Raw genomic sequence first — 12,841 nt, 5'->3', positions numbered from 1 at the left:
ATTATCAAGTGACCTACAGGAGACCTTAAGTACATACCTGAAACGACTTGATTCATACATCGCTGAACACACTACAGAAGTAGGCCAAAATCCAGATAAACCAAAGTTGCCGGATTTGCCTCCCCCGCCACTTCCCGCATCCAACCCTTCTAAAGTAACAACACCAACTGCAGTTGACAAAGGTAAGGAACAAAATGGGTGGAGCTGTATTTGTGATTAGGTTTCTTGGTAGCCCTATAAATAGGATTTAAAATAAATATATTTTATCAAGTAATCCCAACTTGGAGGTAGGCTCATACTCGACTGTACCCTGTCATTCTTTTAAGTCTGATTTTGTATTATTATCTTACTCGCACTTGAGAATGACTTCAAGATAGAGTCGAAACGTCGTTCCTTTTTTAAGCGCCATACTAAAGTGGGCCTCCTTCTAACTCAAGGTTTTCTTCATTAAATATTTCAGTTTCCTTCACATATTTAAAGAAACAAAACTATGATGCATTATAAACACTTTATATGAAGTTGTGCCATGCGAACAAAAACATTTATAAGAATCAGTTTTGTTTAGTAACAATTTATTAAAAGGTGAGAATATAAGATCGACAAGAATACAAGAACTGTAATATTATTAATAATACCAGTAATTATTAATAATATGTATTGTTAATTTAACAAATGAATCAAAAAAACATTTATTATCAATCACATCAAAATTCAATACATAGTATTAAAAGATTATATAAATAAATACATATTTTTATTTTCAGTTTTAACTTTTAGATTTGAAACTAGAAGTAGATAATCTACAATATTCATACTTACTATACTACATCCTTGTATTTGACACAATTTAAATGACAAACTCATTCCAATCCAGTCCATATGTTTGTAAAAGGCAATTAGTATACTTTTTAGTCTGCAGGCCTGGAAAAATTTTTGTTTATAGCCTAACAGTTTATTTTTTTTAATTTCTCCCCAAAAATGGCTCCGGGACATTAATGATGCCTTCGGTCGCATGGCCGTCGCGTACTTTTTCCAGCCCTGTTGGTCTTAGTTTATATTTTTGAATTTTCTCATTGTGGAATCCTAATTTGTAATTATTATTATTGATGTAATTGTTACTATTAATATTAATATCACTTATTATTATTATTATTATTATTACTATTGTATTTTTACTAGAGGATGTGCTCACTTACCTTCTAGTTTGTGAATGTCATGAATGGTTTTGATAAAAAGAACAATAGGACCACTAAAAGAAGATAGAATGCATGATTCATGTTATCTCGCACAGTTATTTCCCTTATATAATGTCAGAAACGCAGTTTTAGTTCAGGTACAGGTTTTGATATCAGTTTTGTATGATTTTTCCTTACCCCCTAGTACCTGAACTTCGCAATTAGTTTTGATAAAACCAACTATAGGACCACTAAAAGAAGATACTGTAGGCATGCACGTTATCTCGCTCATTTATTTCATTTACATAATACTAAGAAATTTAGTGGTAGTTTAGGTACAGGTTTTGATAGCAGTTTCATATCATTTTTCATAACATAAAATATTTAGAAACCACTTAAATGAAGATGACAGCATTAGTCAGGACAATCTAAAGTAAAGTAACTCATTGAGAAGCCGATAATCGACTTTGCTTGTCAAAATTGACTGTTTGTTAACCGACCGTGGATGAAAACTGATGTGTTTGAAAATTGACTGTGTTTGAAAGTTGCCCTTTTGGTGTTTGTATATAAAACCCAGATGCGGAAGTATACGTACACATAATGTTGCTCTTATGGCATTCCATATAAAACCATATCATAAACTCGCCATCGGGCAGGCGTGATTGTGAAACAGCTAATCTGATGAAAAACGACTGTAAAAGTCATTACTTGTACATGTATTTCTTTTCTCAATTAAGCTGACATTTGGTTTATATTCACTTTATGAGATGGAGATTTCCTTGATCTATGTTGTTACAGTCTTTTTATAGACCGGTAGACGTTATCTGAAGACCACGGTTGAATTTTTTCTTCTGTTGTGATTGTATGCTTTGAAATAAGCGTAATTAAAATTTAAATTATTATATTATAGTATTATTATTATTATTATTATTATTATTATTTATTATTATTATTTTTATTTGATCTTATTATTATTTTTTGTTATCATTAACAGTATTATTTTGTTTAATTCAAAAAATATAATTTTCTCAGAAGAAAAACTTGGAATTTTCAAGGTTAGAACCAAGTACCCTCAGCTGGAATAGTGGGTACTTTATCCACCAAGTCATAACTTTGTAGTAAATCAAACTCTACTATGTATTTTTTTTTTAAACTCGCATCTTATGATGAAGTTGATCAAGTGACAAGATACCTCTGCAGTAGATAACATTCACTATGTAGATGATTATCTTATTCCTGTTTTTGTTTTCATTTTTACAGAAAATGGAAGCAATGACATGCTGTCTGTGGAGGAGCTAGCGGCTCAGAGGAATCTATCATGGCATTATGCAAATGTAAAGTAATAATTTAAACATATCATTAACAAGACTATTTCTGGGTCATATGTTCTTTTGTCTGCCATTTAAAATAAAAATAGCAGAAGTTAATCTTTACTTCAATCTTTAACTGTTACTTTAACTATAAGGATGGTGTAGATTTGTAGTTGTCCCTAGGGGGATGTATATGTGATAAAAGCATATATACGATGCAGTTTAGCCTGCTTTTACTGCCGTTCATCTTCTCCACATACGCTGTCAAGTAGCATTTTGGTCCTTGAGATTCGTCGTTAGCATAATATAATTTTTGACATGTTCAGTTCATATCAGGCATGACATCCTTCTACTGATGTACAAATGTAACCAACATTGACGCATTAGTACATTAAACTCTATTCTTATACTTCTGTACTTCTCTTTATTTGATCTATACATAGAATTGACAATAGAAATGTATAATATGAATGAATTGATTAAGTTTAATCCTGTGGTTTAAATGCATGAAAAATAAAACCATCATCATCATAACACCACCACAATAAATGTTCATGTTTATTTTAATCTAGATTCCATCTAAGAAGATTGGGAAGCCAAAAGTCATACAGTAAGTACAGATATGAATTTTAAAGGGTCAAAGGTTAATTAATAAATAAAATTTAAGAAATAAAAATATAGAAGAAGAAATTTCAGTATTTTAATTTACGTTGGATAATTAAGTAATTGTTATTCATAATTTAGGTAGTCTAAGTTCAAATACTTCTAGTGATGTTGGCCACTACTGTATCTCTGTCCAGTAAATAAACTTCAATAAATAAAATAATAAATAATTATATAAGAATGAAATTAAATATTTAAATTGCTCACATTGAATGATTAAAGTAATTGTTAAATCATCATTTAGGTATAAGTTCAAGTACTTCTAATAGTGAACTTACTGAGTTCAGTCCTATTCATAAGCCTCACAAGAGCCTCTTCATAAACTGACCTTCATCTGGTGTGAAACCTGGTGTGAAATTGTGTTTAATTGTGAGAAAAAAATCCTGTTCTTGAGCCATAAGACCCTAAATTAGAAACAACCAAGATACAGCTCATCATCTATTCTAATTAAAAATAAATTGATTTAAAATATTTTGCATACTAAGAATATTATAATAATAATGGTCAACTTATAGAGCACATATTGCCAAGAAAGTAATACTTAACCAAACCTTAAAGACAAACTAATCTTCCTCCTTAAACTAAGCATGGTTTGGCCATTGGCCCCGACGAGCTTTTCCTCTTTGTTCAGCTATTTTTTTTATTGCTGCTTGGTAACCATCCACCCTCCCACCCGAAGGCCACTAAGGCAGATGGGTTGCCAGTAGTCATTGGCGGCTCAATGGATGCATTTTAATTTTATTGTCTAGTGCATGGCAGAATCTTGTATGTTGTAGTGTATATAGGCCTACCATTCCTATACTGTAATTATGGATTTGCGATTGATATTTTTGTCTCCATTTGTAAAGTTGTAATAAAGTAAATTCATGAACTACTGTACATGGTCTGGTATAAACCATGCAATTATTTTAAATTTGAACCATAGTATAACCATGAGTTATGATTTTAAATTTGCACCATAATATAACCATGAGTTATGACGTCTTGGACCAGTGCATGAGAATCTTGTATAATGTATGCATTCTCTACAATCTCATCTTTCTTAACAATACAGGACAGATGATATTTATGAAACACCTATCAATGAAGATGATATTCTTAAGGAAAAATCATATAGTTCACCTGACAGTGACCAAGAAGAATACGAAGTGCCCTTGGTTTCGGAAAATATTGGCTCGCCAAGTCGCGCTATTGATGATGATGGGGAAGTTTATGAAGAGCCAGGTGACTATGAAAACACCAACCATCAGGGCCGTGTCATTGAGGACGATGACGTCTATGAGGACCCAGAGGATAAACAGGATGGCGCAAATGGTTAGTTTTTAAATTATACAGTATATTTGTTATATTCATATTGCATATTTATACATTTTAAAACTTGGTTTACAGTAATTTATATGACTTCCAACCCAATCCAATTAAATATTTGTATAACATGCCAAAATCTAGTTCCATATTCAGAAGTGCTTTAATTCTCAATACTTAAAAAATTCCACTATTGAAAGGCACAATCAAAAAGATGTGTCAGATCATTAATAATATTATCTGCCTTTTCATTGTTGCCTAATTACTGTTACTGTTTTATTTTATTCATCATCATCAATAGATTATTAAAATTTCAGGAGAAAAATTTTTTTTTTTTTTTTTTTTTTAATTTAAATGAATGGGCAGTATCTGTCTCTTATACACATCTAGATGTGTATAAGAGACAGATCCATAGGTGATGCAACGCGCGCTATGCACATGAACAGATCATTTTTTGTTGGCGTTCTACTTAAGACTGCCAACAACAATCAGCTGGCAGAAATACTTAGTCAAATGCTTACAGAGAGCGGAGATGGAATCGCAATACGACCGCTGTACAATTGCAGTGGGTCCCTGGCATTTTTGTTAGGTCAACTGATGAGATTGTTGCAGGCAGCGCTGCATACTCAAATGTTTATTTTTAAAATCTGTCTCTTATACACATCTAGATGTGTATAAGAGACAGATATAACCATGAGTTATGACGTCTTGGACCAGTGCATGAGAATCTTGTATAATGTATGCATTCTCTACAATCTCATCTTTCTTAACAATACAGGACAGATGATATTTATGAAACACCTATCAATGAAGATGATATTCTTAAGGAAAAATCATATAGTTCACCTGACAGTGACCAAGAAGAATACGAAGTGCCCTTGGTTTCGGAAAATATTGGCTCGCCAAGTCGCGCTATTGATGATGATGGGGAAGTTTATGAAGAGCCAGGTGACTATGAAAACACCAACCATCAGGGCCGTGTCATTGAGGACGATGACGTCTATGAGGACCCAGAGGATAAACAGGATGGCGCAAATGGTTAGTTTTTAAATTATACAGTATATTTGTTATATTCATATTGCATATTTATACATTTTAAAACTTGGTTTACAGTAATTTATATGACTTCCAACCCAAATCCAATTCAATATTTGTATAACATGCCAAAATCTAGTTCCATATTCAGAAGCACTTTAATTCTCAATACTTCAAAAATTCCACTATTGAAAGGCACAATCAAAAAGATGTGTCAGATCATTAATAATATTATCTTTTCATTGTTGCCTACTTACTGTTACTGTTTTATTTTATTCATCATCATCAATAGATTATTAAAATTTCAGAAGAAAAAAAAAATTTTTTTTTATTTTTTTTTTTTTATTAAATGAATGGAGGCATGTGCTAAAGCCAAGTGCTCACTGACCCTGTACTCTTGGTTGACACGATATCCATAGGTGATACTTATACAGATACTTAGTCAAATGCTTACAGAGAGCGGAGATGGAATCGCCATACAACTGCCGTACAATTGCAGTAGGTCTCTGGCATTTTTGTTAGATGGTCAACTCATGAGACTGTCGCAGGCAGCGCTGCATAGTCAAATGCTTACAGAGAACGAAGGTCGAATTTTTGTTGTATGACCGTCATGCAAAGCAGTGTGTCCCTAGCATTACATATGCACTGCATTCTTTTAGGTGGACTGTCTGATGCTAGCGGTTCTTATGAGTCATTTGATTCTGATGAGTACATAGATGATACCGAAAAAAGGTAAGAATTCACTATATATTTGGCAGTACATTGGATGATTTTGCTAAGTCCTGACCCATTAATTTTGTTATGAGGTTCCACAAAACAACAGTTTGAAGGCCACCCACCCCCGCCCCCTCCAAAATGCCGCGGCCCGGGCCATAATCATGGTGGATTCAATATTATAGTCACTAAGGTAAAACATAAAATGAAATAAAAGAATTGTTTTAATTCAATTTTGTAATTATTTCCCTTTGTGTTTTGAGTTTCCCATGGTTGAGTGTTTAAATTTTAATTATGAACAATTAAAAAAAAGTAAAAATATTACATATTATTTATTGTTCTTAAAATTTCATGCAATTTAGCCTCATGGCTACTATTTTTCTTTGAATAAAATGAATTTAATTATTGAATTTTATTAATTTACAATAAAATTTGAGTAGAACTTTATTATATATTGTTGGTTGAATGGTTGCACAAGCTTCTAAATGCTTTATGTAGATAATTAATGATTAAAAAACCACTAATACAACATATTCACCAATACTATAAAAAAATCCTTATAGGACTAAATATGATTAGGGTTCCTAAGAGAAAAGCGATACATGCATTAAAAAGGTAAAAGTAATAGTAAGCAACAGAATGCAGACCAATACATACTGCTTATACAATGGCATATACACATATGGCCATTGGCTTTTTGAAAGCTTTTATGATATTAGTGCAAATACAGTTTATAATTACTCACCCTTTCATGATTCAATGCATAATTAAGTAGGATCTTCATCCTGTGTATTTTTAGTTAAAAGTCAGAGTGCATTTATAAAGTTAAATGTCAGAGAGAGATCATTTGAGGTAGAGTGCACACAACTACAGTTTGATTAAATTCTCTGAATTTAAATTCAATTTGTGGAGCCTATAGATTCTATCTTCTTGGTTCTCAATAGACGGCCCATTAGAAAAATTAAAATTATAAGAAAATATATTTAGAGAAACTAAAAGTAATAACCATTCCATGAATAATTTTTAAAATAAAGTGAAGGTCAAAACACAACACAAGGGCTAACATGAAGTAGGGGTGACCCCACTCAGATCTAGAATTAAATCTGTTATCAACCAATCGACAAACTCTTAATCTTAGTTCAGCTAAATATGACATAGCAGATTTTAAATACCAAACCATTTGTTGAACAAACTTTGTATGACTGATAATGCCTTGAAGTTCATGTTTGGTTTGATAAAATACTCCTACCGGATTGGTCCTACCGGGAAGAAGCAAACATAAGAATTAAGGTCAATATGATAAAAAACATATTTTGTTTTATGAATTCATGGAAAAAATCCAAGTTCAGGAAATGATACTTCGTACACAAAAACTTACACAAAGAAATGAAGATATAAATAGGTTCTATTACCAGTCAATGACAGCATGAAATGTACGGTGACCCTGCAAAATATTTTTGCACCTCTAACTTGGTTCGCAAAGGATAGTTTGAATACCAGAGCCTAAAAACAATACCAAAATTTTAAACTTAGAAGGCTCATTTCTGAAATATTTTTATAAACAGCTGTATGTTAAACTTCTGTAACTTATAATATGTCGGATTTAAATGATTCTTTTACTACCATTTTATAGCTCTCCTTTTACTCTTCAATCCTGTATTAATAACTCAAAATAATTATTTTGCAAGGAGTGACTTGTTTATAATAATAATAATAATAATAATAATGATAATAATAATAATTCCAATCTTCTATTCTGCAAAAAGTCTCAATACGCTTTGCAAAAAGAATAAAAAACAAGCGGTAAGTAATTTTGACTTAAACTACCGTACTTAAACTAAAAACAGTTCTGAAAAGCATGTGCGCTATCGGTTATAAAGTATCCAGAAAAGGGCTCCACCCACTGATGTCGAAAACAACGTCTCGGTCACACCCGGGTGCATGTGGGCAGTATGCTGGGCTCCGGTAGCTTCCACCTCAGAATAACACCTGCATCAGTCCAATGCGGATAATGTAACATGCCTATGACTTACTGTATTAATAAACACATTGAATCGTATAATCGTATTGAAGTTTAGCTATAGAATAGAATAACACTATACAACATTATGGACTTCAGAACTGCATATTGCCAATAAAATGTACAATACAATGTACAATACAAATTGCATCATCACATTAACTTTGATCCAGAGATCAGGAAATTTCAATTTCCAAGTAAGCAGTACGTTGGCTGTCAGGTACTGTAGCTCACTTCTTTCCAACATTCAAACCGTTACAAGTTCCATAACTTTTTTCAGATTATGAATCTTGAAATTAAAAGGCAAGCACGTCCACTCTAGTTAATCCCACAGAAAGTTGGTTAATTTGAGTATTTTATTCTTGATACATAATTACAAGATAAAAAATAAATACTATACATGTTGAATGACAAAGTTTGTCAGAAGTGAACACATTTTTGTTTTAATAATAATAATAATAATAATAATAATAATAATAATAATAATAATAATAATAATATTCGACTTATAGAGCGCTTATGATAGAGACCTATGCGCTTAAAATAAACATGAAAAAACAAAAAAGTAATACTTAATATCACTATTAACACAATTTTATTGCAATGTGCTAGTCTGTTGTACACTCAACAACAGTATCTACCCATTCCTTTCATTGCTCATATGGACTGTCCGGTTTTCTTACTGTAGCCTGCATTATATATTTTTAATTGCCATATTACAATGCGTATTATAAACTTGTCACTAATATTTTCCATCACAATTCCACCAAATACCAGTTTTTTAATAATTTTTTTTTATAAATTGTTAATATTAAATACAAGCATGCTTTAATGATTTCCTGACATTTTTAATACAAAATGAAAGGAATGGATGGATACTGATGTTGAGAGTGTACAACAAACTTCAGCATATTGCAGTGAAATTATGTTAATGGTAAAGAGTTTAGACATTTCGATACTGCATGTACAGTTTCTACTGTGCAGTAGAACTAGAAGCTCTCACTTTGTTTCAGGTGTTGTGAAGCCAAGCCATTTAGGCTTATGTCCTATTTAGAAATTGTGTAATTGTTTTTATAATTGTTCTGTTTAAAAATAAATATTTAATGATATTTTTAAAAAACACATTTAAGTTTTTGTTGGAGTATACTCACTTTAGGTCTGTTACGTCTCGTATTTTAGTGCAATTCCCTATATAAAGATGTTATATTCAATCTCTCCATTTCTTGAATGGCTAAATCATACTGCTATACGCACTTGCGTTTTAATAGTGTACGCCCTCATCTTAAGCACTTTTCTGATGACAGTGCCCCATCATTTCCCAATTGCACTTGAAAAAACAAGACAGGATCTCTAAACAGGTAATTCATTTTTTTTCCTTTTCTGATTACAGTGCCCCATCATTGCCCGAAAAATCCAAACCCCTTAAACAATCAAGGAACACAAAAGCAGAACAGTTTAAAACGCGATGTGAAAATGACCCATACATCATACACTCTGGAATCCTGTCTTTCAAAACATATTCTGGAACGTTATCAAGAATTTCTCTAGGAAAGTGGAGTATAAAGTACTGTATTGTGTACAAAGGACTTTTAAGTCTTTATAACAAACCATTGGATAAAACGCCGTCAAAAAACCTGACTCTCTTCGGGTATAATATCACAGAACAGGGACCGGAGAGCAAGTACGAACACGTGTTTGGAATTCAGCATCAGGGACAATCCACACAAAACTTTGCAACCACCACTAGGGAAAACTTAGAAACATGGATAAAGGTATATTTACTTTAATCTTCTTAAAAACTGGGAGTTTGGGTACCCATAGAATAGTACTAATGCTTTGTTGGTGGTCATGATTTGAGTTTTCAATAATTTTAAAGTCATGGGTTCAATTCTGTTGTATTGCTGTGTATTTCCAAATAAAATGAGTTGCTCGCCAGTTTCCAGATTTTTACTCTGGACCTGTAGTTACTGCTATTATATAAAAGTTTCTTTTTGTACCAGTGAATCAGTATCAAGAAAAGAATAAATAATTTTAATTTTTTTTATAGGTCCTACAAGAAGAATCAACAAATGCAGACAACATTCCGACTTATAACAAAGATCCACACAGTCCACCAGTGGAGCAGTCAGACAGTACATTAAAAGGTTTACTGACAAATTCATTTTTTTCTTTCAATGTATTAGGCCCAATAAAAAAAATTATTAGTTTATCACCCTCGCGCGCATGTCTTTTATGGTACTGGACTGGGGGAAAAAAATTTTTTTTTTTAATTTTTTTAATTTATTTTTTTAATTTATTTTATTAAATAGTTAGTAGATATTGTTTGGCTTATCTAAATCATGTTTTACTTTGAATATCACTGCACCAGCAAACAACCCAAGCCAAGGGTGATATGTGGCTTTAGCAAAATAAAAAAAAAAAATAAAAAACCTCCCTCCCTCATCACTTTTCCTGCCCAGATAGGGTGATAAACTAATAATATTTTTTATAGGGCCTTATTAGATATACTGTAAACTGTAAACTTAGGTAAAATTAGATATACTGTAACTGTAGAATAGCATTGACCATCTTCATCCATTTCGTCATCATGAATATTATCATTATTGTCATCATCATTGTCTACATCACTGTACCATCATTATCATTGTGATAATCATAGTCAACATTACGATTATCACCATGATCATCTCCACCATTGTCATCACAGTTGTCACCTACATTATCATAATTTTGGTCTTATAGTTTGATGCACTGTTTCTAATGTGGGCGTCAGCTTAATAGTAAAGCTCTAGTAAATATTATTTTATTATTATTATTATTATTATTAAAATTATTATTATTATTGTTATTATTATTATTATTATTATTATTATTAATATTATTAATATTATTACTATTATTACGTTATTATTTTATTATTATTATTATTATTATATTATTGTTATTATATTATTATTATTATTATTATTATTATTATTATTATTGTTGTTATTATTATTAATATTATTATTACTATTATTAATATTGTTATTATTATTATTACTGTATTATTATTATTATTATTTTGTTAATGTTGTTGATATCACAGGTAAAATCAAGATATCCAACTTAGTCAAAAGGAGATCCAAACCTGTGCCAATACAGTTAAGTGAGGACAAAGAAGGGAACCTTGCAGGTGAAAACTGCTACTCATTTATTTGCATGTCAACACATGTTATTGATGTTTGTTTTCTTAAAGCCCCATTCCCGGCAAAATTTCACTAAAAATTGACTTTTTTTAGAAAATATGCATTTGCATTACTCCAATTATTATAAATCATGGAAAAATATTGGCATGAATTTTAGTTTTACGCAAAAGAATAAAAAAAATGAGAAATACAGACTACACTATTTCTCATAAAATATTACCATTTTCTCGACGAATTCATCGTTACTAGGCAAATTCAGAGGTTGTAGATCGCATCCACTGGAATACTCTCGCTTTTATGTATACAGTACTTTATACAGTCAATAAAGTGCGCCCTCTCTAATGAGATTAGGTTTTGTACTTCGCATCTCGCACAATGCGGTCGTTCGGTTTGGCTGAGATATGTTTGTTTAAGTGTCAAAATCTCAGTCAGAATCAGTTTTTTAACAAATTTGAAATAATTCCTATGAAATATTATATTTCACAAGTGTCAATACTAGCAACGGAAAATATCATTTCGGCCGTTTTTATGTGTGATAACAGAACCTAAATCGAGGTAAGGCTAGGCCTAGCCTAGCAGCGCTGGATAGGCTAATGTTTTCGGCGCCTACGTTATTTTTTCTCACGACCTATCGCAAAATCAAAATGAAAAATTCATCCGCATTTATTTTTTGTGTGGAACACAAAAAATCAAATTTCAGTCTTATTTTACATTTTTTTCACTCTTAGGAATGTCTAAATTCAGTTAAACTAGCAATTCCGTATTATATTTATAAATCTTTATAAGATTATACAAAAATTAGATTTTTCTTAAAAATTGAAATTTTGCCGGGAATGGGGCTTTAAGCAAGGCACTATAAATTTGTTATCATATAAATGCATACTTAGTTGTTGAACCCTGAGTACTGGTGTGTGAGCAAGCCTGCAATAGGAGTTCTTAAGGGTTTCCATATGAGTACCAGAGAGCAAGGTATCATCTTGGTGCTGTGATGTTCTTAAATGGTGAATTTTATCATCACTTTTATGGTTTTAAAGCAAATAGTTTAGGTGATCAGTAGGAAGCTCATTCTAAAGGGTATTCAGCTAAACCATAGACACCCCCTTATTATGGGCCTGAGCAATACATAGCTGAGCAACAGGGATGGATCCAGAGACATCTTATTACCAATATTATATTTTTGAATAATATTTATATTGTTTTGGCATTTTTTAAGGGCTTGTGAATATTTTAAGTCCTGTTAATGGAGAACCGAAATGGAAAGAACGTTTCTGTTTTGTTACAAGCCAACTTCTCCATGTATATAAGGATGTTGGAGCTGAAAAACTGATATTTTCACAACCCTTGAAGGGTATGGAAATTGGACAAGGGAAACCAAACATTAAAAGAAAAAATACATTGACACTGTATCAAGGAGACACTGTCTATGTGTAC

The 12,841-nt window shown here is 31.6% G+C and overlaps 1 protein-coding gene across 1 annotated transcript in view; it reads left to right on the top strand.

Moving 5' to 3' along the window:
• Positions 1-6: 6 nt before the first annotated feature.
• The window catches only part of LOC117100630 (actin filament-associated protein 1-like 2), a 16,975-nt gene continuing 4,140 nt past the window's right edge, over positions 7-12,841 (top strand). Inside the window, exons 1-9 of the mRNA XM_033240430.1 lie at positions 7-182; positions 2,436-2,509; positions 3,058-3,095; positions 4,203-4,462; positions 6,148-6,220; positions 9,613-9,994; positions 10,270-10,366; positions 11,311-11,397; positions 12,624-12,841. Coding sequence (XP_033096321.1) covers positions 2,453-2,509; positions 3,058-3,095; positions 4,203-4,462; positions 6,148-6,220; positions 9,613-9,994; positions 10,270-10,366; positions 11,311-11,397; positions 12,624-12,841 — 1,212 coding nt within the window. The 5' untranslated portion in view covers positions 7-182; positions 2,436-2,452. The remainder of the gene's footprint in view (positions 183-2,435; positions 2,510-3,057; positions 3,096-4,202; positions 4,463-6,147; positions 6,221-9,612; positions 9,995-10,269; positions 10,367-11,310; positions 11,398-12,623) is intronic.

The sequence above is a fragment of the Anneissia japonica genome, unplaced genomic scaffold (assembly GCF_011630105.1).
Source record: "Anneissia japonica isolate Jap-2015-1 unplaced genomic scaffold, ASM1163010v1 scaffold4446_len648930_cov198, whole genome shotgun sequence".
Classification (NCBI taxonomy): Eukaryota; Metazoa; Echinodermata; class Crinoidea; order Comatulida; family Comatulidae; genus Anneissia; species Anneissia japonica.
This window is presented reverse-complemented; position numbering and strand designations above follow the sequence as displayed.